The sequence below is a fragment of the Plectrocnemia conspersa genome, unplaced genomic scaffold (assembly GCF_051122295.1).
Source record: "Plectrocnemia conspersa isolate PC_06_02 unplaced genomic scaffold, ASM5112229v1 ptg000012l, whole genome shotgun sequence".
In the NCBI taxonomy this organism is placed as follows: Eukaryota; Metazoa; Arthropoda; class Insecta; order Trichoptera; family Polycentropodidae; genus Plectrocnemia; species Plectrocnemia conspersa.
This window is the reverse complement of record NW_028277176.1, coordinates 23,251,443-23,277,552: the sequence shown is the minus strand read 5'-3', so window position 1 is coordinate 23,277,552 and position 26,110 is coordinate 23,251,443. Positions and strand designations below refer to the sequence as shown.

At 37.5% G+C, this 26,110-nt stretch overlaps 3 protein-coding genes across 7 annotated transcripts in view; 1 reads left to right on the top strand and 2 right to left on the bottom strand.

The window, feature by feature from the left end:
• The first annotated feature begins 3,320 nt into the window (after nt 1-3,320).
• Nucleotides 3,321-10,702, top strand: Girdin (protein girdin). The gene is made up of 7 exons (XM_088199438.1): nt 3,321-3,451; nt 5,700-6,116; nt 6,284-6,600; nt 6,865-7,035; nt 7,099-7,315; nt 7,384-9,270; nt 9,473-10,702. Exons 1-7 carry the CDS (start codon nt 3,392-3,394, stop codon nt 10,523-10,525), a joined length of 4,122 nt encoding a protein of 1,373 aa, XP_088055564.1. The 5' UTR covers nt 3,321-3,391; the 3' UTR covers nt 10,526-10,702.
• Nucleotides 10,703-12,482: 1,780 nt separating this feature from the next.
• On the bottom strand, nt 12,483-14,656 carry Tasp1 (Taspase 1). Its single transcript, XM_088199439.1, has 4 exons — nt 14,564-14,656; nt 14,336-14,464; nt 13,460-14,271; nt 12,483-13,069 (listed from the first exon to the last, which is right to left on the bottom strand). The coding sequence occupies exons 1-4, from the start codon at nt 14,589-14,591 to the stop codon at nt 12,908-12,910; spliced, it is 1,131 nt and encodes a 376-aa protein (XP_088055565.1). The 5' UTR covers nt 14,592-14,656; the 3' UTR covers nt 12,483-12,907.
• Nucleotides 14,657-16,506: 1,850 nt separating this feature from the next.
• Kdm3 (Lysine demethylase 3) overlaps nt 16,507-26,110 on the bottom strand; it is a 371,633-nt gene continuing 362,029 nt past the window's right edge. For all 5 annotated transcript variants that reach the window (XM_088198984.1, XM_088198986.1, XM_088198987.1 and 2 more), the window contains 9 exons: nt 24,445-25,177; nt 24,182-24,368; nt 23,955-24,110; nt 20,528-22,984; nt 20,310-20,454; nt 20,110-20,240; nt 19,740-20,036; nt 19,122-19,655; nt 16,507-19,050 (listed from right to left, as the gene is read on the bottom strand). In XM_088198984.1, the coding sequence (XP_088055110.1) occupies nt 17,929-19,050; nt 19,122-19,655; nt 19,740-20,036; nt 20,110-20,240; nt 20,310-20,454; nt 20,528-22,984; nt 23,955-24,110; nt 24,182-24,368; nt 24,445-25,177 (5,762 nt within the window). In that variant the 3' untranslated portion in view covers nt 16,507-17,928. The remainder of the gene's footprint in view (nt 19,051-19,121; nt 19,656-19,739; nt 20,037-20,109; nt 20,241-20,309; nt 20,455-20,527; nt 22,985-23,954; nt 24,111-24,181; nt 24,369-24,444; nt 25,178-26,110) is intronic.

The window sequence follows — 26,110 nt, the reverse complement described above, 5'->3', positions numbered from 1 at the left end:
AGTGGTACGAGCTGAAGCTTAATTAAATAAATAATTAACATCGCTGGGTAATCCGCCTGAGTGGTATTTAAATTTGCATTAATAATAACTTATTAAGTATTATTTATATCTTAATATACCCTAGATGTATATATTATATCATTTATACTGCCTATGCCTGTAGTTGTATGACAATCATATGCTATATATGATATTATATAACATATAAATTGTTTACTAAATATTTAACTATGTTCAAGTGTTTAAGTGATTATTGTATTCTAATTTATAAAAAATTATTTGAATTTTTAAATATAATTATATATTTTGTTCAAAAATATATAAAAAGGATGAATGTATCTATCATGGCTGCGCAATATAAATGTTATCATTTGTAAAGCATTTTTTTGTATATTATAAAAACTCATATTTTTTTTTACTATTACTACTATAATTGCAAGTAGTGAAATATTTGCAGTGGTAAAACTGAAATATTTTTATTTTTCACAAATATAATTTTTTGTGTACTATAAAAATCATGAAAGATAAAATATTATAATTGAAGCAAAAAAATGCAATACTCATATACATATAAATACACAACAAAGTGTATCTATAAATTTAAAAAAATACACATGTCTGTCACAAAAACTCCTCCCAAACTGTGAACGGTAGCGACGTGACATTTACACATGTCATTCTGGTTTCTATTTCTAGATCAACTGTGCTATTTTTAAATTTCAAATTTTTAGTCGAAAGTTGAGCTGAACAGAGACGTGCTGATGACTGATTCCGTGCTACTACAATACATGTAAACAAGAGAATAAACATATTGTATAAAGCAAATATATAAATAAATGCGACTCAAGGAAATCATATCCCAGCATACCTTGTAGGAATTTTGTTGTAAATAAAAATGAATAATATTTCTGTTTCCTCATTTACAAGTATTTGACCTTTTCTATTAAGAAAGACTCTGTTGTATTATTTAGCAACCAGGCCAGAGAAGCATACTACTGCGCACTAGATAATTATACAAGGCTCACAGTTCCCTTTAGCTCGTTAATTAATGCGCGTATCGCAAGACAAATCCCACTATCTTAGATTATTCATTGCATACATTTTTCTATACATTAATGGAATAATTTTCATTAAATTTATTTCGATTTTCAACATCAAATTGTACTTTTCCATAATTCTCAATGGAATCTATTTTAATAAATACTTTAAGATCATCAGTGAAAAGTAAGAAATCAATATTAATACTATTAATAAATACAAGAAACATTATGGACCGATATTAGAACCTCGAGGAATTCTTGTGGCAAATAAAATAAAAGTTAAATATAAAAAAAATAGTTACATGTATATTTTCTTCATTCTGGGAGGAGAATTATTTTATATAAATATAAAACATTATGAAACATAATTTTCAAATCTATGCGTACATTTATTTTAAGACAAGCATGTGACAGTCCTGCGCTTTAATAGTTTAGTAGGCAACGTGTTTCTATAGGGGCAAAATAGTAATAATAAGTATTATCTTATTTTAACTTTTTTGTACCAAAAGTATGAGTTCACCTAATAGATCAACCTATCTCCACACTGTCGAAATTTTAATTCGAACAAAGCTCTCTGTTACGTCTATATAGTGAATTACAAAGATTAAATTTTTAGATTTCAAACTTTGCGACCAAACGCTCACAAACTCGCCCTTTGAACTTCATGAACTTTCTGAAAGGTTTCGACCCCTTATCTCGCTCCGACACAAAAGTTTGAAACTTTACACTGATTTCTTTTCGATCCCTTTTAATATTTTCCTAACGATTTGTTGCAATTAAATGTATAAAAAAGTTAAAAATCATAACATTCCAATTGTATTTAAAACGTTGCTGTACATATATCAAAAATATATCTAAGATCCTTTTAGAGCAAATAGTAACAAAAATTATAAAAAAAAATTTTAACTTAGTTACCATATTATATTTTTATGCTCCTTATTATATACATGCGTTATTAAAATATTGTATCAGAAGGTTTTCTTTCGCTACCCCTATGAGCTGTTTGACGTATTCGCTGGTATATAGTATGCTTATTGCACAAATACAAGAAACAGTTTACATGTTATGTATTTTATGTCGATGAGTAAAATATTTCGTTCTGTATTGTTGAATTTCTAAGCTAGAAGATTGACTGGTCGAATAGAAATCCGGGGATGGAATCCGTAATCAGGATCCGAAAACGGAATAAATATCTTGGGTTGTCGATAAGACTATTATATTAGCAATCCAAAAGAGTATTCGCTTCTTACCCACCGGAGCTTAGGTGTAACTTGAAATCTTGAGTACTGAGGCTTATGGAGGCTAAACTTTTCGAAGCCCATTTCAAAATATTTATTTTCCCGTAATGTAATTAAAAGTACTACCTACCCCTATGCGGTCACCATTGTGCAAACGCAGTACTATATTGCATCTCAAAATGAAATTTACAACAAATACTCACAAAAATTGTATATATCTATATATTATTTTGTGGATTGCCATATCATTAAAGGAACGTAAAGAATGATATTCATTATGGCGGTAGGTACTAAATGGTAGCAATTCGCCAACTTTTATTATTGGACTCAAAATTAGCAAAAACCGAAATGAAATTAAAATAAAACTCTTAAACATCCAATTGTTTGTCTTTTGAAATTATGCGAAAACAATCGGACGAAAAAATAAAAATAGCCCCCATTAATATAATTTAACGCCTATAATTAAATTGAATGATATTCATGAAACAAGTTTTATTAAAAACAAACCGTGGCCTAAAACTTTTTCTGTTTATGATTTTAATCATTATTGTTATTAAGGTGGCCAGACGTCTTTCTTTCAGGAAAACTGTTCTTCTTTTCCCTTCTTAATGAATTCGAGGTTACCTTTTTTCAACTCCCACAGCATTTCTAAATGAATAAAAAAGATGACCCTTTTTAGCTCCCTTATTTATATTTTATTTTACTTTCGAAATATATTTTTATTTAAAATATGTAATCAAAAATCGTACGAAATGAATTCGTTTAATATTTTAATCAAACTTATTTAATATTATTTTTTAAATGCAATTTAATTCTTATAATACATTACTAAAATCTTGAGGGCCGCTTATGTGGGGGGCGTATTTTCAACCCTGAAAATAATTTTCACTAATTTTGGAACACATCTAATATTAATATCTATGTAAAAAATGAAAATTTGATACGAATAATTGTAACAAGTTGTAATTTGCGAACGTGCCTTATGTAACGAGTGCGGTTCGATGTAACGAGCACCTGGCAGAGGTCTCTGCGATCGGCAGTCAGTGTTGCGACAGGTCGCGTTCGTGTGGTCGTTTCGTGTACGCACGTCGGTCGCGCGGGCGCGGGCGCACTATGGCAGCGCCCTCGCCCGCAGACATGGAGTCGCTCCTATCGGGACCCCTCGGCGCTTGGGTGAGTTGATTTCCGAATTCCGAATACGCGATCGACACCCCCGCATCGCCTTTGCGACGCGTCACGGGCCGCCGCTCTCGGCTCTCGGGTTACCCCGCGACCTCCGCCCCACCTGTCCACTCCGCTTCGATACGCCTCACCGCCGAATCGTCTCTCTTTTGCGCCGGCGACTATCTTATTCTCTTTCGCCCGCGATAAACCTCCCCGTGCGTTCGTAAACAACGTGAAAAATGGCCACCGAACGCGAAAACTCACGCACGTACGATTTTCGCTTCGACAAAAAACGCAATACAGGAAGTCTCGAATCGACATTTCGAATCAATCCACTTCTATTTTAGACATTCTACTACTAAAATATCTACTCCAGATTCTCACCTAACCTAATGTGACTAAAAACTTTTTGTTAAACTCGAGACAATCATTTTATTTATTGCATCTCTTTTAACACTCGTTTCAAATACATCATAATCTTTAGTTAATATTTAACGTCACATCTCCACATTTTTAATTCAATTCAGCATTCTACGTCAGATGTAATTTATTTTTGTAATCAACTGAAACATGTTTGATTAATACCTATATAATTAAAATAAAGTAGTACTCAATAAATAATATCATGAAAATAGATACAGTCGAGGCATTCCACACAGCTAAGTTCTTTGAAATAATTCCTAAAAAGTGGACAAACCAATGGTATATTTAGGGTTTGATTGCAAAATCTATCGTCTAAAGATCATCAATGAAGTTCACTAAAAAATCATTTTTACACCCACCGTTCTTTATTTAGTAATTAAAATAGCAATCTTATGATCTGTTTTAGGGCAAAAATCATTGTTGCTTAACCAAAAATTGCCGATGATTCCAAAGATTATGTTCGTTGATACGAAATACTTTTCAACAATTAAACCTTCGTTTCATGGTGTAATGATATTTCTATATGGTAATAAAAATAAATTCCTTATTATCTAGACTAATATTTAAGCTTTAACCCTTTACACTCCAAAGATATTTACAAAAGTTCGTCATCTTCACTACATTCAAATTTATTATATAATTAACTAATAAATACACAAGATGTTCACATCAATATGTCAAACCACTTTTTATTAATTCTAGATATTAAATGAATAAGTATTTGCTCGTAGAATCAAAAATTTGTCTCTTTAAACCATTACCTGATGTTTCCGAAATAAAAAAATCATGAAATAAAGGATTAAATTGAAAAGTCCATTCTTCATTATAAATAGCTGACGATATTTCTTATAACCCTAAATTTTCTTATATTGTTTAATTTATTAAAATCATGTCCCACTTAATATTTTCACAGAACAATTATATTTTTCCTGAAGTCATATACGATTTTTAAAAACGTCTATAGCTCTACATATTCTTGCTGTAAAGATGCATTTATCTCCTGTAGAAAAGTATATGTATCAAGCTCTACATTTTTTAGCTATTTTCAAGAGTACTCTTGAAAGATCACACACTGGATATTAAAAATCATATTCTTTAAAAACGTCAGTTAACATGTTCTTGTTTTATCATTCACCAGCTACTTTCATATGAGATTAGTTATAAAAAAAATAAAAATTAATTAGTAACTATCCGTTTTAAAACATTTTGCTTAAACATGTTAAATAATTAGTATTCAAAAATAAAATATCATTTAATCGTGGGTTTAAATCAGTCCAGGTACTCTTTTGCCATACCTCGCATACATAAAATATGTCAAAATAAACCAACAAGAATTTAAAATATCCAAGTTATCTCTTCGACTGCAATTTTCATAAACAGGTTCGACTAGAACGACATACGGTTTGACTCCTGCATTACTAATAAGACTCTTCGTTCCAAATTTGGTTAAGATAAAAATTGTTATGAAACATGCTTACAATATTTGCATTTTAATAAGGACACTATGATGTAAATGAAGTAATTACTATTCTCCCAATGATCTGCTACATCCTCAATGACGATACCGAATGTGTTTATAACAATCTAAACATAAATAATATATACAACATAAAATTATAATTATATAACGACTTGTGTAAATTTTTCATTTTTAATGTATTCTAAATAAAATTTAAAATTTTAATTTTTAAAACACAACCTTGTTTCATCTCACTTTCTCATAATGTATTAGTTTATTTCGGTTAAATTCACTTCATGGTTCCCATGAGTATCGAGGTCGCGAAATTAGCTTCCTAAATTATGTTTTAATCAAGGTTTTAATGCAACATTTCAGTTGGCTTCCTGCGTGTCGCAGCCGGAAAGACTCGCAGACTATTCGACGCTATGGAACGGCAGCGTTTTGCACGAAGTCCTGCTGCAGATCGATCCGGAGCCTCCCCATCAGTTCTCGGAGCTGGACGGCCTCGAAGACAAGGCGCTCACCGTCGGCCGGATTAAAAACTTTGACTGCATAGTCAAGAACATTAAAGCTCTCTATGAAGAGGAATTGGGACAGACGCTGCTCGTCGTACCCGAATGCATCGTATTGGCAAAATCATCCGATACCCGCGAGGGACTGGAGAATATGAAGTTGCTTATATTATTGCTGCTAGGTGCTGCCGTCCAGTGTCCTAATAAAGAAATATTTATAACTAGAATAAAAGAACTCGATTTAGAAACGCAACACGGTATCGTCGAACATATCAAACAGGTATTTTTCTATTATTCTAATTATCGTATTAGGTTGTCGCATGATTTTTTTTGTGTCAATGATAATAATTGCAGTAAATGTGCCATCGAGATTTATTTAATCAATCGAAGATTTTATGAACTAATTTATATAACAACCAATTTTAAATGTTTATTTTTTTATTATAGATTACCGACAATCAATCTTTAGTGTTAACGCCCGATTCGTTAGAGTACTTCCAATCTGCAGCTATGTACAACCACGTAAGACGCCTCGCCAAAGAGAGAGACCATTATCTCAGCAGGTGGGCGAATCTGGTGGTCAACGAAGTGGCGGCTAACGAAGACGGCGGCGCGAGACTGCCCGAAAAGAAGACTGCAAATCGGTTGAATCAAAACAACACCATGTACAATTCGACGACGACGACGGCCGGTTTCGAAAACAACCACTTGGCCGTCGAATTAGCCGATTGGAAAGCGAGACTTAGGAAACAAAGACAAGAGCTGTAAGTCCATATTACTATTAACCAATATGCATGTTTAAACTCTGCGCTGACGATGATGCTAATGGAACAAAGAAAATTCACACGGTACGGGAACTGATCTTAATACTTACGGTACACTTCGTTCCCGCGCTCTTATTGTTTTCATTCATCGGACTAAATAAAGAAGGTCAACAGTTACGATATGTTATTAAATTGTTAAAAACGTATTTATATATGCCTTGCATGATACAGTTATGATGCTGATGTGATGATTTTTTAATGCAGGGAAGAAAAGTCTGAGCATTTAGCCGAGTGCCGCGAAGAACTGGAACATACGAAAAGTGTCCTTAATAAATTGAGAAGCGAGAGCCAGGTGTGGTGCAGCGAGGCTCGTAAAACTGCCGCGTATAGAGATGAGGTGGACGCACTGAGAGAAAGGGCTGATAGAGCCGATAGGTATTTATTATATTGAATCTTCAGTTTCTGGTCGAAGATATTAATTTAAATTTATTATTTTAGATTGGAGATGGAAGTACAAAAATATAGAGAGAAATTAGTTGATATGGAATTTTATAAAGCTCGGGAGTCTGAACTTAGAGATGACAACCGAGTACTTTTAGAGACGCAGGAGATGCTGGAAGAACAGCTCTCTCAGTCGCGTCTTCGTGCCGAGAAGAGTCGTTCGTTAGAACACGAATTGATGAAGATGAAACAAAAAGCAAACGATGCAGCATTAGTGAGTTATTTGCGCTTATATGCTGTTAATTTTGAATTATGTTTATTAATATTATTTTTATGTTGCAGGAAAGGGATATAGAGCAGCAAAAAATTCAAGAATTAATAGAAGAAAACGCTCATTTGAATTACATTATCAAATCGAGTTTGAACAACACGAACGTTAGCCTTGACAATCAAGGCGACTATTCGGAGTATTGCCCTCAAGGAAGTGAGTCGGGCGATAATAGTTTATCAGAACAATTAACGAGCAACGCGCAGGCTAGAGCTTTAAAACTAGAATTAGAGAACAAAAGACTCATTTCCACCATAGATTCGCTAAAAGAACAATCGTTCCTCGATTCGTCCGATAAATTCTTGGAGCTTGAAAAGGAAAAGAAAAAGTTATCGTTGAGATGTGATCAACTGCAAGACAATTGCAGCAGATTGACGCAACAAAATTCAGAATTAGAAAATGTGTTCAAGAATGCTTTAGAGGAAAATAAAAAATTGCAGGACACGATAGACAGTCAAAAGATAAGCATCGACAGGGTCAACGTTGAAAAAGAATCGGACAGAAGTAAGATACAAGAATTAGAGAAACACATTGAATCGGTGAATAATGATAAGCAAAAGATCAATCTCCTTTCGGAATCGATTAAACGGAGGGCGGAAGACCTCGAGCGATCGTTGGAAGCTAAAACCAACGAAGTCAAAGTATTGAAACCTATATCAGAAAATGCTGAAAGATTACAATCGCAATTAACCGACGTACAGGTCAAGGTTAATACTTTAGAGAAGGATAACAATGTGATGACGAAAGATGTGTGTAAATTACGGGAAACGATTGAAAAGAAAGATAAGTTGTTAGACGAGTACTGCTTAGAGAAGGAACAGAATCATAAAGAGATTTTGAACATGGGCAAACAAGCGGACACGATGAGTACTCAAATTAAAAAAATGCAGGATATTGAGTCGCAGTCTAAAGAGTTACTCTCTCAGACTATGATGGATAAAGAGACTATTCAGACGCTTCAGATGAATCTGGTCGACGAAAAGGTGCATTCGGAGAAAGTGAAAGTGTGCTTAGAAAAGCTAGGAATCAACACCACCGATATTGTACGTAAAGAAATAATTTTAGAGGATATTGTAGAAAATATAGTTAAGAACACCGATATACAAACCATAATCAAAGACGTTTATGTCAAACTTAATCTAGATCCGATAGATAAGCATCTCGCTTGTAAGTGTAACGAAATTTTAGATAATAAAGAAGAATCGGAACAGACCAAATCGAACATAATTGCACAGTGCGAACAATTATCCGCCGAGCTTTCAACTCTGCAAGTCAATTATGATTCTTGTCAGTCGGAAAATGCAAAACTGCAAGTCGCCGTATCCATGTTGACTTCCCAAAATGGATCGCTGGATTCTCAAAAGATGACTTTGCAACTCGCAAACAGCCAATTGGCAGCTGAAAAAGAAGGGCTGCTGAAAGAACTGGAATCAATCAGGTCCACGTACGATAATATATTACACGATCAAAGATCATTGCAAATTCTTCACGAGCAGCTCAATTCTGAATACGAATCACTGCTCAAAGAGCGAGAATCGCTGAAGACGCTGAACAGAGATTGGAAGCTGGAGAATCGCGAGATGAAGGAAGAGAGCGTGGTGTTCGAGAAGAAGATTGCCGATTTACTGGAAGAGAAGGAAGAGTTGAAAAAAGACTCGCGGAATTTGGGCAATTTACGCAGAGAGCATTCCAAGCTCAAGGAGGATTTCCGAAATTTGTTCAGCGCTAACGAGAGACTCAAGAATGAATACAGGCATCTGCAAGAGGAGTACAAGAACACTCGCACTGAGGCGAGTCAGCTCAAGTTACGCAATACGGAAATGTCCGGCGAGCTCAGTACAAAGACAGATTCAATCAACAACCTTGAACTTGAACTCAATAAAGTCAACCAGAGATGTGAAGTGAGTATCTATTTCAATGTTTCCTAAACTTTTTCGCGCCGCGGTATTAAAATTATGATGAATAACTTTTCACTAATGCTTAAATTTATATATTTTTTCTAAATACTAATTTATGACACTTATTCTTACGTCATCGTTAAAAAACACTGATTTAAAATATTTCTTATTAGTGATGTTTTTATAACATTGTGTTTACTTTCAGATGTTAGTTCAAATGAACGTAACGTTAGACGCCGACCGAAGGTCTCTAATGGATCATGTTTCATGTTTGCTTACACAGTACCATGAAATGTTGGCGCATTCTATGGAAGACAGACAACACTACCACCAAGAGGAAAAGATGCTAACGGATAAATTAAACAACCTGTGTCGGCAAAAAGAAAAACTAGAAGAAAAGATAATGGAGCATTATAAAAAACTCGATAACTGCACTTTGAAGAAGAAGAGTTTCGGATCGAATTGGGTCAGACGAGTTTGTAAAGCCGGTTCTGATCTGATTAATAAAGTTCCTTCTAGAAGCAATCGGCGCTCGTGGAGCGTAGACGAAAGTTCGAAATTGACACAATCCCAAGTCACACTGGGAGGTTCAGAATCTGACGAATCAGATATCATTAATAACGAAGACTCAAATAGGATGGAAAAATCTGGTACTTCAACCACCGCCGATCAACAGAGCACCGTTTCTGCGGCTCCGTCTATTTCAAGTTTAGAATCGCCGAGGCATAGCAGTATGGATAACTTTGCTAGGAAGCTATCGCACGGTTCGTTTCATGGATCTCTCGGCGGCGGTGACGACGCTTTAATCAGAGCGTCGTTGAGAAGAAGACAGAACCATAAACTGAACAGTACTCTCGTCAGCGGCCACAGGAACAGCTTTCAAGGTTTCGAAGGGGCGGAGTCTCCGACTAATGTGACTGCGGCTTTGTGCAGAGCCGGTTCGAGGCGAGCTGTATATTTGGCCGAAGATAACACTCAAGCTAGCCTAGCTTCTCCCGTCGAAACCGACTTAGATCAAAAGGCGAAGGAATCGCCTGAAAAGCCTGAAAGTTCAAACACATTCCTTGTATATAATAGGATATCGACTGTGATCGGTGATGGTGCGAAGCAAGCGTTCTCGCAGAATGACGTGCACAACGGCGACACCAAGACGCCCAACCAGCAGCTAGACATCACAGTTACAAACGAAGACAAAGATACGAACAAAAAGTGCACCGCAAAGGAGACGGCGATTTGGTACGAATACGGTTGTGTATAATTGATTGTGATGATTATGTTTGGAGATTGACGGCGGCTTTATAGATGTGTAAAAACTCTAAAAGTGCTAACTTTACTCCATTTTTTAAAATGTGATATATATACAGTTTTATTTTATGATTTTTTTTTTGAGAATTTTTATATATTATTATATAATATTAATTTTAGTATGCCAAAATTTTTTAACGACGAAGATTACTTTTTAGTGTGTGTGTTAACTCGTATAGGCAATAACTGCACTTGGAGAAATATTTACCTGCACTCTCCGATTAACTATTATTGATAGTATACGTAATGAGAAGTACGAGGGAGGGTTGTTAAGTTCGCAAAATTAAAGGAATGGGTTAGCGAAATGTAGGTCGAAAATTATTTTAATTTTTTGCTTCCAAATGCATTTTCAATTTATTTTTCTCACGGCGCTGTCGGCCGTTATTGGGGGTAGGAAACTTACATAGTATTAGTAAGTTAAATGATAGAAAGCATATTGCAGTTTCCCACTTTTTTTCTGTATGATAGACGGACTTCTTAGATTTTTATAATGCAATTTATTGTTGCATTGCACATTGTCATAACAAATTGCTTACGGTATAGTTTTTTTATCATAATGGGAATTGGGAAAAACTTAAAATTTATTTATGCATCACCTTCATTGATTTCTATAATTGTCATTTTTATTGTATTGACTGCAATCACTCATTTGCTGTAATGCTCATCATTGTGTACAAAATATGATAATCAAACAATAAATAAACCTGAGATTAATTTGAGAGAGCCATTCTCGTTATATTTACATAAATATATTGAAAGGCGATTCATCAAATTTATAATAGACACTAGGAAATAAAGAATAAAAACCAATTACGTACTCTTACGTAAATTTGTAACTATACAAAATTTTAATGAAATAGGTCATTTGGTAATGTATGGATTACAGAAACTAATTTTTTAATATAAATTTATGATTAATATAAATTAATGATGAGCATTACGGTAAATGTATGATCGCGATCGATAACAAATAGGCAATGAAAGAAAATTTATGTGGCTATAAAATGACTAATTCCTTTATTTTACAGTTATCTTTCCAGTCTTAAGTACTTGAGATATCTACTATATTAAGCTTTTTTGATATGTTATATTGTAACAGCTCTGACAGGTCTTCTATTTTGATTATAGTCTTATTGAGACTTGTCTGTGCGATTTTTTATGATATTCTGGGACGCTATCTCTTATTTCTCTTGGTGATTATTTTATTAGAATCCCTACATTCTGCGAACTTATCTACCCCTCCTCGTCATAACACAGTAAAGTGACTTATTTGTGCCTTTGTTGCAAACGTAAAAATAGATTAGATATGCATTTTGTAAAATTAGATCGAATTTCTCAATTCAATTTTTTGTAACTAGATAAAATCTTTATACATACATAGACTAAGAATGAGAATTTAAGACAATACCGCTGTCTGCCAATACACACAGTGCATACGTCAATAGTACCAGTGATTTTTTTTAATCTTCCAAAAAATATTAATAGTCATCGGATGTACAAATTTCAATTTTAGTTCTGTTTGCGGATATGCGACATGTTTATATATACATATATGTATTTTAGTATGTAATAATTTATAGACTTCCAGTGTGCAGCTCGTGGTGCTTTTGAATGGTGATTCTAGAAATGCCTTAATACAGACGTCTTTCCTGTACTCTTGCCATGAATAGTGCTTTATATTAATATTGATAATGTAATTGTACAGTTGTTCCCTCCGGTTGATTCTGTACTTAATCTAGCTATGTTCTAGACGAATCGGAACGATTATGGCCTAAGATACGAGAACTGTTGAATGCTTTATTGCATGAGTACCACATAATGCAATATATTTATGTATATTATGATTTTTTATATATGTAAATGTAAGTTATAGATCTCTCTATAATCCGTCATGCAGTGAAATTAAAAGATTTGTTGTTTTGTATACTTTAATTTCATATTTTCCTATTTGATTTAATATAATTTTTTTTTATTACATCTGCATAATAATGTACATGTATAAATAATGTCTTGTGTTTTTTGCACGTTAACTAAAACTATTTTACTAGTATTTTTTATGTATTTTGTGTAAAAAGTTTTTTTTTTAATAATAATTTATATAAATGCAAAATATTTTAATGTAAATTGTATCTTTTCAATTACCAAAGGAAAAATGAATGAACATTTCATAAGGAAGCGCACAAATATAAATACTTATGATAATAATTTTTTTATGTATTCCTAATGAAGACTTTACGAACAGTATTCCCATTATTTTGTAAAATTTTCTTTGGCTGCATGTACTGTCATTGATAATATATTATTTATATTTAAATAAAAATATTATAAGAGATTATTACGTAGTTGTGATTGTATTGTTTGTTAATTCTTGTTTTTCCTCTATGATTATATTCCATTGTACGGTTGAAGGTATCTTGATTGTGATCGTGAACGGTGCGCCGCCGACTATAGCTGATGTACCACTTTTGACATTGGTTGGAAGACGAGACATCACATACTAGAAATAAAGTTCAGTATCAAATTATGTTACTACTTATACATTACATAAGAGAAGATCCATAGTTTTAGTTTTAGAGCCTTTTGGGTTTACTATTTAAGTATCAACGTATTATGTAATAAAAAACATGTTATTTTCCCCTGAAGTCAAGTACCTCACGATCAATTTAAAATATTTCTGATTTTTTCACCGAGATGGTATTAGATCTGCAAATTTTTACCGAAGTAGTAAAGCCAATTTATCGGATTACTGCAATCAAAAGGGTCGAAATATTTTTATTGCATAAAAAATCTATTAGTAGTAAAATGATGGTCACTCTACATCCCTCACATAAGCACGACACAAAATACTCGACAAGGCTGTACAAAATTGGTTTTATTTTATATTTACCTTTGGATGAGCATCTTTGGAAGACATGTATCCAATACACATAGAAGGTGTCGTGTGACTCCACAGAAACTCGCCTCTGCCACCTTCGTGCCGCAGTCCAATAGCTCCTGCTAATTTTTCAGGCACGCCCACAAGAAAAGGAGACTCGCAAAAAGTTTCTTTCAAACATTTAGATAGCGCTGTGGTCGGACACGAGTCCTTCAAACTTTCGGCTATGTTCTTAGCCAATTGTGTCCTTATCAAATATTCACCGCACCCGGACGTACACGCAGCAACGGACGGAACGGATAGATTGACATCACCGTCAGCAGCCCACACTCCACTCGCAAACGAAGCCGCTTGACCGACTCTTCCGGCGTGTTTCAAAGAAACGCCACCAGAACTAGCAGCGGCCACTACGGTTCCAGTGGAATCTACGCAGATCGCTCCGACTGTGTCTAACGGACTATATCTCAGATGAAAATGTTGGCAGTAGCGTTTCAGCTTTCTTTGACAATGCTTGTACTTCTTCAAGGCGTTCGCTGATATCATTTTGCCGTCTTCGACAATCTCCAATCCAGATTTTTCAGCCCAGTCTTTAGCGCCGGCTCCGGTGAGAATGCACGGAGGTATGCGACCTAACGACAGACCTTCGCTTTGTTTAAGACATATTACTTTAGCTAATGAGATCGGATTTCGCACATCGGATACTGCACCGCAAGCTCCAAAATGCAAAGTATGACCATTCATTATTGAGGCGTCGCACTCGACTCTTCCGTCCCATGTTAAATTTGAACCAAATCCAGCGTTAGTTAAGCCACTGTTTTCTAAAACTAAAAAATTAAAATTGAAACAAATATATAATTGGAAAAAACATAACCTTAAAATGAAATTAACCAATCATAGCTGCTTCGACGGCATCCATGGCGTTTCCATCTCGATTTAAGATCTTTGAAGCTTTCTGACACGCCGTATGGCATAACTTTTGATATTCTTTTCCTAACTCTTTACTATGATGCCCTGCACCTAAGAACATACATTGATGCATTAAAACATTATAGATTTTATCAAAATCTCTCAATTATACTCGAAACATATTAAAAATTAAATCTTAGGAGATTATACCTAAATGCACGGCAATAAAACCGCTCATTGTGAACTTCAGCGACAGGAAACCACTCACATTTGTTTACAAGAGTTTTCTTAAACTACGTATGTTTGGCCTAAACGCGTTTGTATTCGAACTGTCATTAAAATATCTTACTATTTTTCATTAATCGTTAAATATTCAAACACACGTTAAAAGTTACAAAGTATTGTTTTACTGATTAAATAATATTCACATTTTTAATTACTGCAACAAATAATTTATTAAAACAAAATGTAATACCTAGCCCAATATTATGTTGTTATGGCCAAATTATCTGTCAAAACGAGACATCTGTCGGCGAAATAAAATGCTATTTATGTTTTAATAATATTTTGCTTAAAATTTTATAATTTTCAACTTTTATTTTCTTACCTCAACATGTTAATTTGATGCGAAAATAATTACTGTTTTTTATAAACAATAAGAAAAAATTTCTTTATCTTATTGTTGATGTAAGTCTCATGGTGTAAGTTAAGGTGACCAGATTTTGAAAATATCAAAGGACACTACAAATAAAAAGGTCATTATTTCTGCAGGAGTTAAACATCATTTCAGCTAGGAACCTGAAATTTTTCATACAATCATATTTTCTTCTTAATTAACAAGAAGAGCCATTGAGAGCCATATTTAATCCCGTACATGTGTATGAACAAGAGTAACAATTAGTATTTAGTAGTGTTAACAACAGTTTGCTTTTCAAAGTGAGGACAGGGGTTACGCTACTTTGTAACATCATAGATTTACATAGATTATTCAATGAAACTAGGTTGTGCATTAAAACATTGCTACGGAATGTAATTGAAGCGATAATTTTAACTGGCTGTGCAAAAGGCGAAAAACTGTCCTACGTGCCTTTTAACTTTAAAGATTATCGGAAAAGCTTTCACAACTGGTATTAATTTTAAAGAATTCATGACAAGGTGATCAAAAATATCACTCTCAATTAAGTTAACTTAAGCACTGAGCTCAGTCTTTAGTTTATGAAAGTTATATAACATTAGCAATTTTCCCAGTCAAATGAGCATGACCAGAAATTATCATCGTAAGATAAATCCCCAGAATTAACCTTCATTAAAAACGATATTAAAGTGACTATTTTGCATTTTAACCACATTAACGCCATACGTTTTACATATATTTTACTCATGATTATTCAATTACATGCATTTTAATCTAAGCTGTTTTAAATTTTACAGGTAGGATTATTACACGAAACAGACGAAAAGAAATTATAGACTATAGAGCAATAAAGCTGTTATAAAAACCCTTTTAAATAATAGCAACACAATATGTCATACGATGAATCATCTATTATTTACTACTAGAAAAAAGCAATATTTTTTAAATTAAATTTTGAATTTTATGTACTCCGATTCAAACTGCATTAACCCTTCGAGTAGTGAGTTAATTTATACACATTTGTTGATATACACCTGGGAGTAAGTTAAATTTACGTATTGTCCCATAATTATTTCATATTACATTTATAGAAAGATTCCCAACGTTTTGTTTTGATTTATTTCACTTTATTTTTTAATATATTATTCGTCTTTTGTGGAATTTTTTTATATTAATTCAGAGGTTCTCAATATTTTTTATAAAATATTTTTTGTTATGTTAATTTATTTCGTACTCTAAATTTATTGGTACTATTTTCTATAAAAATCATTACATTAAGTAAAATAAAAAAAATGTATAAATTTAATGTTTTTTATTTCTTATTTTTTCAGTATTATATATAAATATAAACTATCAGGAGTACCTCAATACAGAAGCTCAAATGGTTAATTTTAGTTAGCATAATTAGCAGATTAATATTGCAATAAATATACGTACTACATATTATAATAGTTTCCAACGCTGCATCGGGTATTTCGGAGAGAACATTCAGGTGTGATGTAAATAATTAATAAAAGCATTATAATATAAACATTTTTATTCCAACTTAAAATCTTACATTTTACACAGTACAAAAAATTTACTTGCCTTTTGTAATGTGGCAAAATTTAATTAAGAGTCACATTTATATTCAATATGAAGAAGATGATGAAAAATGATAATAAACTAGTTTATCTACAAAATGTAATGTTTAATAATGTACAAAAGTTATTTAATTACACAAATAACTTATAGTCTTGCATGGCTTCACAGATGGTGATCAAAAACGGGAATGATCACTTTGTATTTAATTTAATAATTACATATAAGTTTACTTTATTATTATAAAATAAATGCACCTTCTAATGCGATCGCAAGGTGGGCAAATTATAAATTAACTATCATCATATACATATTTAATCGAGAGTCGTTGTTATTTTTACACTGTTTTGAGATCAAGAAATTCATAATGGAAAAATCAATAAGGCAAATCTGCAATATTGTTTGACTCGTTTCCATTTAAAAAATATTTAAAATTAGTATTTAGCCTTTATTACACTAATACTAATAAATTATAACTTTTATCCTGAATATGTAATAGAAAAATCGAATTGGCACTTTTCTCTTTTTTTTTAGTAAAATAGCACTTACATCCATATACAAACGAGAGTATCAAAGAGGACAGAGAATATTTTATTTGTACGCGTAAAACACACAATACCGCAAACGCTATTAAAATATTCTCACTTTCCGGGTGAATTCTACTATTGAAATAAGACCTAGCACAAAGAACGCTGTGTAAGCCCACGGTTTTCCGCAACAACGATAATATTATTTTACACACAATCACCGTCAATTATGAGCAATAATCAGGAAACTAGCTCTTCACAAAAAAAACATGTATCCACATTTACTTCTAAATAAAGCTGAAAGGAGCGAGGGAAACTCGCAGTTAAAATTTTATGAGCTACGCAGGCGGCGCTAGTGCATCTTACAGTAATAATTATTAGTGACAGGAAGATGAACCGTGCATTGCATTTACATCCCAACACTTTACAATTTACAACTTACTCTTTATAGGATTTTAGAAATTAACCCTTGTATCCCAATATACAAGTTTTCGCTTTATATATATACAAAAGTTCATTCATTAACAATTATCACAACTAAACTTAATGGTCAACGAAATATTTACAATGCACTCATATCGTCTTTGAGGAACTTAGTTCCGATTATTTTTGATAATGCACAATATTTTCATCTTTAAAATAAAAACGAAAATACAATAAGATATTGATTTCTTCCTTAACTAAATTACAACTATTTAGTCGTTTCTATAAATATAACGTTTTCAAAACAATATCACAAGCTGTAAGTCGAAAAGTTTTTTTTATTATTATTATTATTATTATTATACAGTCACAGATTCAGCACAATTCGTTGTCTGATATAAAATAATCTTTCAAGGTAACATTTCAGTTTTAATGTCTTCTTTGGACGAATCGGAATCGTCCTTGATTTCGGAGACCATCGCGTCCGCGGCGGCTCTCTTCAGACAGTCTAAAGAGTCCTTTACGGCGTGATAGATGATATTCTTTATTTGCAACTTGTCTTCGTGGTTTGTATGAGTGTCCGATAAATCTCTGAACTCCTGAGTGAGATGGAAACAATGCGACACGTTCTCGGGGGAAACAAAGTCTTCGGCCACTTTTATGCAATCGTGCAAATTCCGAACTTGATGAGGAGCACCGGCCGGAATGAACACTGCATCTCCCAAGCACTGAACAATCGCATAACCTTCCACTCGGTATTCTTTGTAGAGTCGTTCCCTCAGAGAAGCGTCCAAGTAGCAGCTTTGATCGTGAATCGGATCGTGATGCGGTTGAGGATGCGCACCCCGTTCGATGGCAGTTTTATTGAGAAGGTCCCTAATTTTATCAGCGTCGCGAGGACTATATATGTGCCATAAGGCTCCGGGTATTTCGCCGCGTTCGCGAACCCTTCTCCTAGTCAAAATATCACAGCCCGCTTCGTCTATAGCTCTCAAAGCTTCTCTAGTGAGTTTTTCACTTACGTCTTTCGGTCCACTCACGTAAACCATAATGTTCACGGCGTCGCTTACGTCTAAATGTAGATTCGTCGTACCGTGTCCGGGATGTATGGCTGTACCGTATGCGGTGTACATTTTTGGACCGAGATCTGGTCGCACGAAGCATTCCGGTAACCGTGAAGCCAGATTCAACCGTCCGTTCCGCACCGTATATTCTTGTAAAGGCAGATTCTTCATCAATTCGGTGAAACGGGTCGGCAACAGATCGGCGAAGTCTTCGCCAGGCGGCCAATCCTTCAATTTGAGCAGCATAGGTTCGCCGTGTTCGTCCTTCAATCTTTTCGAGGTGTGTTCGAATCCCTCCCAGAACTTCTTCATCGGTTGATTAGGAACTATGTTTCCGGTGATGCAATTGATCAGATCGTTCTTCTCTTCGCCGAAGTCGCGCACGAAACTCTCAGGCGTCCAGATGTCCTTACTCATATTCTTCAAAACGTCGGAAACGATAACAGGCTGCCCACGCTTCCATTGATCCTAAAAATACATATTTTGATTAGTGTGCTTTAATAATATGCAATAAAGAATTAAAGGAAAAAAATATTTACCTGGAATATTCTATAATTGCCAGTATGATTTGGATCATGTAAACGTAATAATTTTCCATCGCAAAGCCAAGAATGAGGAGTATCAGGATACAACACTTTCGACTCGGACAAAGTCATAATTCTAGTTGGCAATAGATCCTTTCCTGTGCTAGTTCTATGATAACGTCTAATAAAATGCTTCAATTCGGAGGATTTAGTTTCTAATTCGTTTTCTTTATCTACTTCTTTATCGTTAACGCTGGATAGAACATCGTCCAAAATATCTAAAGCAGTTTTTTTGGTAGCTTTTCCGGTTCCGTTCGTCGGTGAATTTCCTTCGCTGCCAGGTTTGTTGGAAGGTCTAATGAGTAATTCTCGAAGAGTTGAGAAGTTTTCATTTTCAGAATCCGAGCTCGACGTATCGCTTTTCTTCTCTTCGTTAATAATCTTAATAGGTAAATCTGATAGCCAACTCAAAGACGTACCGTTGTTTTTAATTTCGGCGATGCTTCCGTTAAGCAATGCATCATCTTTGTCTTGATTTTCTTTAGTTTTCTAAAATGACGAGAGCACTTATATAAATAATAGTTATTGTAAAATATACGATCATGTTTGAATTTATCATATAATAATAAGCACCTTAGCGTTGCCGGCTATAGCTTCGCATAACAAATTACGACACACTTTTATCGCCGTCGGGGAAGGTGCCCGAAGTGATGGGCATTGACAATATCTAGGAACTCCCCAGAGGGCAGAGGCTCGATGAGCTCTTCGACCGACTCGAGCCAACGCGTCTCCGGCTGCAATCTGCGTGGGCATGAGGCGTGCCTGTTCGTGCGGAGCTCTCGATGTGCACGTTAACCATCCGTGTTCGTCGCGTTCTCTAGCGGCACTACCACCCGAGCTCCAATTCTTGCGTCCGCCTTGCGCTCGACTCTAGAATATCGTAAAAAATATACATTATAGTGACGAGCTATTCAATTTAAAATATCAACTTTAACGCTTCTACCTTATAACAATCTAAGCATACGACGAAACCGCACTTTCCGCAAGCCCAGTGAAAGTTGAACAATGTCGTTTCGCAAACATCACACATTTCCCTAACGCCTTGCACCACTCTTTTCCAAGCGATAGTCTTATCTGTAATAAAATCTTAATGAAACATTGTTTCACAATAACAATAACAATAAAAAAAAAAGATTTATGTACCTTCATTGAGATTATGATTTTTAGCCTCTCGCTCTTGTTGCAAAAGTTCGCAAAATTGATCGCCTATCTGTCGCAACAGAAAACAGCTCATCTCTATATCTAAATCTTTGCTGCTGCATGATTGAATCCAAAGTTTTTTATCCTCCTAAAATAATTTAAAAAAAAATAATTAATCATACATATGTATGCAAAAATGACACACATTGATAGAAAAGTACCTCTGAAGGATCCTTATTAGGGTCTGAAAATCCAGCTATGGCTAATTGACCGTTTTTAGTGTAACGGAGCCTCCTAAATGCGTAAAATCTACAAAAGATATTGGGCATGTTCTTCGATCTCTGATGCGGAGTCCACCGACATTCGCGGCATTTGGCCAACTTGGGAGCGACGTCGCAACAGGCTCCGTCCTGAAGAAAAGACTCGCCGGTCTTCTTCAACTGACTCACGGGAGGTTTGTCGAACGGAGCTCCGGGCGGATCGTCTTTGGGCTTCTTATTTTTGATCGGCTCGTCGTCGCCGTTCTTGTCTCCTTTGGATGACTTCGGTCTTCGACCGCGCTTTCTGGGTTCTTTCTCTTTGGGTGCTTTATTAGAGCTGTTATCGCCACCGCCGTTAGCCGTTCGCTTCGTAACGTTCGAACGGTTCAGGCTGGCTCCCGAGTCTGAATCCTTGTCACTGTTGCTCTCTTTATCACTGTCGCTTCCGCTATCGCTGATCGCAGAACTCTTTTTCTTTTTTATTTCATCCATCGCCGATTTTCGTTGTCCTACGCCTTTTTTTCTCTTAACTTTAGGTGGTTTTCTTTTAGGGGGACTTTTGACGTTTCGCTCTTGATCCGAACTGGAACTGTCTTCGATCTTACGAGGATCGTCACAATGTCCATTAGCGTCTTTCTGTACGGTCTTTCTCGAGACCTTGGCGGGTTTTGTCCGAACGATACTGTTCACGGCCATGGAACCGACACTGTGTAGCGAAAGAGGATCGGGAGTCTTAGCTGTCGGCATCGACGGTGATGCGCCACCGCTGTTGCCTCCCGCCGCACCGCTCTGCCCTTCGGGTGCAGTTTCGTGTCGCTGGAGCCACGCTTTTTTGAGATGTCGAACTGGCGCACCGCCGTCTTTAGGACTGCTAGAAGGAGCCGGAGACGCGACTTTGACGGGAGTGACCGCTGCGGGGATCGGAGACGAGCTGGTCGCAGCAGTTGGTCGAGAGTCGATTATTTCCAGTTCCACGATCTTCTCGCCGACGACCGGCGCGCTAGGAGGTCGAACGGCTCCGTCTGCCGAAGGTATCCTAACGGGAGAATCGTCTACGGTCCTCGGTGCGGGGGAAGTGCAATAAGCAGCCGTGTTGACCATGGTGGTTATGGTAGTCGCTGCGCTCGCTATCAAAGGAGTCGGTTCGCTGACCCGAGACAACAGCGGAGACGCACCGTCTGCGGCGGGATATCGTTGGACGGGTTCTTGTCTGAACGGCGTAACAATAGGTTGATCCGTTCTCCTCCTCTTCGCGTCTACCGGATCGGATGTGTTCGGAAGGGGTGTGTTTCGTCTCTTTGGGGAACGATCCCCGTCGTCTCTCTCGGACGACATGCCGAGATCCAAAGGTTGGGTCTGGTATGCGACCGGTTGCGTCGGATACTGCAAGGGAGCAGGATGCGCGGCCGGGGGAGAAGCCCCTACGGGCAGGAAAGGACGCGGATCGCCTCTCCAGTGAGCGGGCGGCGGCCTCGAAACCCTATAATTTTCGTTCACATTGTTCGGTTTGGATGTCAACGGAACGGGATCGAGGGGCACTCTAACGTCTTGTGCGCGACACACGGGAATTCCGCTCGTGATGCCAGCACTGGGTTTTCCGTATATGTGCGGCGGCGCCGGACTGGACACCTTGGGCTTGCTCGGAACGGGTGGAGGAGCCGGGGCCTGTTGTTGCTGAGAATGATAAGGATATGTCGCAGGCGGAGCGCGGGAGTATCTCTCCGAGGGCGGTTGCGACGGATGCTGAGGATGCTGAGGGTGCTGCGGATGCTGAGGATGTTGCGGATGTTGCTGGTGCTGGGGATGCTGCGGGTGCTGGGGATGCTGCGCGTGCTGCTGATGTTGCGGATGTTGCGACTGCATCGCGGGCCGCGATGGCGCCGGCGCCGGAGAATGATGAGGCCTCCCTCGTTGTACGACCGCCTGCGGCTGGAGGGAATATCCATAGTTGGCGACCGAATGAGGGGACGGACCGTGCGAGTAGGGACTCGAAACGTCCACGGCTCTTAACTTGGGAGAGTGCGCTTGACGCATTTTAGAATCCAGAGGATGATGAGGAGGTAATTTGGCGTCGTGTTTCACTATCACTGAGTTTTTGAGTTCATTCACGAGGGGCGGCGGAGTCGGCAGCGAGCCGTCTCGGTCTCTGTCGACGATCGACCCTGGAGGTTTGTTTCCCGGCGACATGCTGCTGTGCATCTGCACTTGGGACGGACGGTCTAGTTTGTGTCTGTCGTGGTTTGCATACACGGTGGGATGGTGATACGCCGGATAAGCGTACGCGTTGAAGTTGGGCTCGGCCTTCGGTAAGCCGACATGATGTGGGGCTTTCTCGACAGACTTTTGAGAGAGCGACGCTCGACTGTGCGCCGGAGGAGGATAGTCGTTCTTGTTGGGATTGCTGGGCGGTCGTTGCACCTGCATAGAAAACGAAAAATTAGCAATCATCGCAAAACCAAATTATTATGTTGAACATTGTAACACATTGAATACCAGGCATTATTTATTTCCTTGCGAAAATTAGAACCTAAACTTATTTTTTAACCATAATATCTTTATAATTAGTCAACATTTTAACGTCAAATTTAAACCTGAGTTTTTTGAACAATTTTAAAATTGTGCCAGTTCATTGGTGATGATTCGTTCCAGACAATATCAGAAGAAACAAACCGATATCAGGAGCAAAATCACCGTAACTTCAAAATACGTAACTACAGCTCACTCATGAAAAATGGAGAGATGTTATTGTCCTAGAATTTAAAAAATATATATCTTAACTATTGATTATGTCAATAATTTGAAAAAATAGCAAACCTAGAATTAAAACTCAGTATTTTAGAAAAACAGTGAATCCACACTACACAAAAATAAATTATAAATTTAAAATTTAATTTCTATTGTCGTTTTCCATTGTACTTGTCAGTAATTGAAAGAAATCTGTTTGTCTGTTACATTGTGCAAATATCAAACAAAATGTAAAAATTGCACGGTTGGGTGACATATGCGAATATCATTGCGTATATTGACCATAGTGTTAAAGATTATTTAAATACATTTTTATTTTAATGGTACGTAACTTACAATTTGATGATAACTGATTTACGAACATATATGTAGTATATATTTATAAAAAAAAAAACTGTGTGTATGTAACACTCCCTTAGAACGAATTTTTTTATCCTAGTTTTGAGTCTGGAATTTTGAATATTAATTTTTTAAACTATTTTAGTTAGCATAATAATATTAACATTTTTGGCTAAAGCGCTGAATAAATACATTACAGTAAATACGCAGTTTAACGTGTTTTTGTTATATGAAGTTAAAATGACAAAACGCACATATTTGTGCACACAGTATTCAATATGTTAATAAAAAATAAAGCACTAACCGGTGCAGAAGTCGCGTAATACGAGCGTTGATCTCTATTGACGTCGCTTCTGTGTCTCTCGACCGTCGCGGCTCTCTCGTGTTCGCCGGGGACCGTGGGAGCTCTGCCGGGAGGAGTTAGACTGTTGATGATGCTCCACGACATGGTTCTTTCTCTCTGTCGGATACAAAAATAATGTGTAAGATCGCTATATGCACGTACATCATCAAGAAGAACGAAGAGCTTACCTTTTGGTTTGCCAGCCTAAAGGATTCTTCAAAATGCTTGTGGACAGCCTTCTCTTGCCTCTCACGTTCTTGCTGTTCCCGTTCTTGCTTTTCTCTTTCGCGCTCTCTTTCTATTCTTTCTCTTTCTTTTTCACGCTCTTTCATCTGTTGATTTTCTAAATCTCTGACGTCCTGCTCCCGACGCTCTCTGGAAAAATTATTAATATAAGTATAAGTATATGCAAATATCGAATCGGAATTTGAAAATGCGCAACGAAACAAACCTGATCAGTCGCTCTCGATCCAGATATTCTTCCGGATAGCGCTTGGACCAAAGTAGATCTGGGGGCGCATAGAGCGAGGGCGGAGGCAGATGCAGCAGCGGCGGCGGATAGTGGTGCGCGAGCGGCTGAGGCTGCTGCGATTGCGGCGCGGGCGGAGCGGCCGGATGCGCCATGAGCAGCGGCAGCGACAGCGGCGCAGACAGGGTCTGCAGCGGCAACGACAGAGGCAGGGGCAAGCCGAGCGGCGCCTGCGAGGACTGGTCGTGCTCCTCGGGGCCGCTGAGGGCGCTGGACCGAGAGCCCGAGCGCTCGTCGCCCGACGCCGATCGGAGGCTGCTCACGCCCGAGTCGCTGCCGAAATCGGCCCCGGAGTCGGGAAAGCGGCCCGGGAATCCGACCTCCTCCCTGCTGGCGGCGTCCATCCCGGCGACATCCCTGCCGCGCCTGGCGCCGCTCACTTCATCGAGCCGCCGGGGGCCCTCCTCGCTCGCCGCAACGGCCGTGGCTTCGCTCTCGGCTCCTTCTGTCTCGAGCGGCGCTTCGGCTCTCTCCGAAGATGGTTCGTCTTCGCAGGGAACACTCGGAGGTTCGATCTCCGCTAGATTCTCCTCTTCCGGCGGTTCCTCCTTCGGCCGTTCTTGCTCTTCTTCCCCTTCTTTCTCTCGTTCTCGCTCACGCTTCGGAACGGGGGTTGGCTCCGATGATTCGCTCTTCTTTTCGCATTTCTCAGGTTCTGCAAAATAAAAACGAAAGGGTCAACTTCTAGCTCCTCAAGCGGGGATCATAGAACAACGAGGCGATGAAAACTTTCAAAAGATTACACGTCAAGCTCATAATCGCAACTAAAAGCGTTACAAAACGACTAAAGAACGTCGACCTTGGCGGCTTACTTTCTCCGACGATTTTGATTTTAACTCTCGCGCTCGTCGTATTTTTTCGACTTATAAATCGCGACCAAACGACACCGAAAGTATCGCGAGACGCGGCCCATACGCACTTTCTTCGACGTTCGGTCTACGCGTAGGAATCGTGATTATACAAATAACGGTAACGAGCGGAAGTGCGACATTATAAGGAAGACCCGATTGCGTGACCGACGCCGACGCAACCGAATCGAGGTCGATTAATCGATATACTGATTCTAATAATAGGCAATCAAGCAAGGGCGCGCGTTTTCTTCCGAAGAATTCGGGCAGCTAGAGATTCGCGCGAGAATAAACAAAGCCGAATTTCTCCGGCGGTCGTTTGGCGCGAGCCCAACGATCGAATCGCGAGCGCAAAACCCGCTCCAAATGGCACGCTGAATGCGGAAGACGCGCATCCCAGCGGCCGCGACATGAGGAGTCCGAGAAAAAGGAAACAAGCGCCGTTTTGCATAGATAGGGACAAACGACTCGAGCGCACAATGAGCTTCCATTGTTACGGATTAGAAAACGCATATTCGCGCGAATATGGTACGATAAATATTACATTCCAGGGTGACGTTCCTAATATAGATTGGAATCTCGGCGACGGAGGTATTTAACTATGCAGGATCATTGGCAAATTCTTTATCATTTTTTACTATCGCTATATGAATCGCGTGAATATTTATAGAAGACCATATGCGACAACGAAACGTCGGGAACGTAGGAAAATTATATAGGTACATCACAAACGAATCATA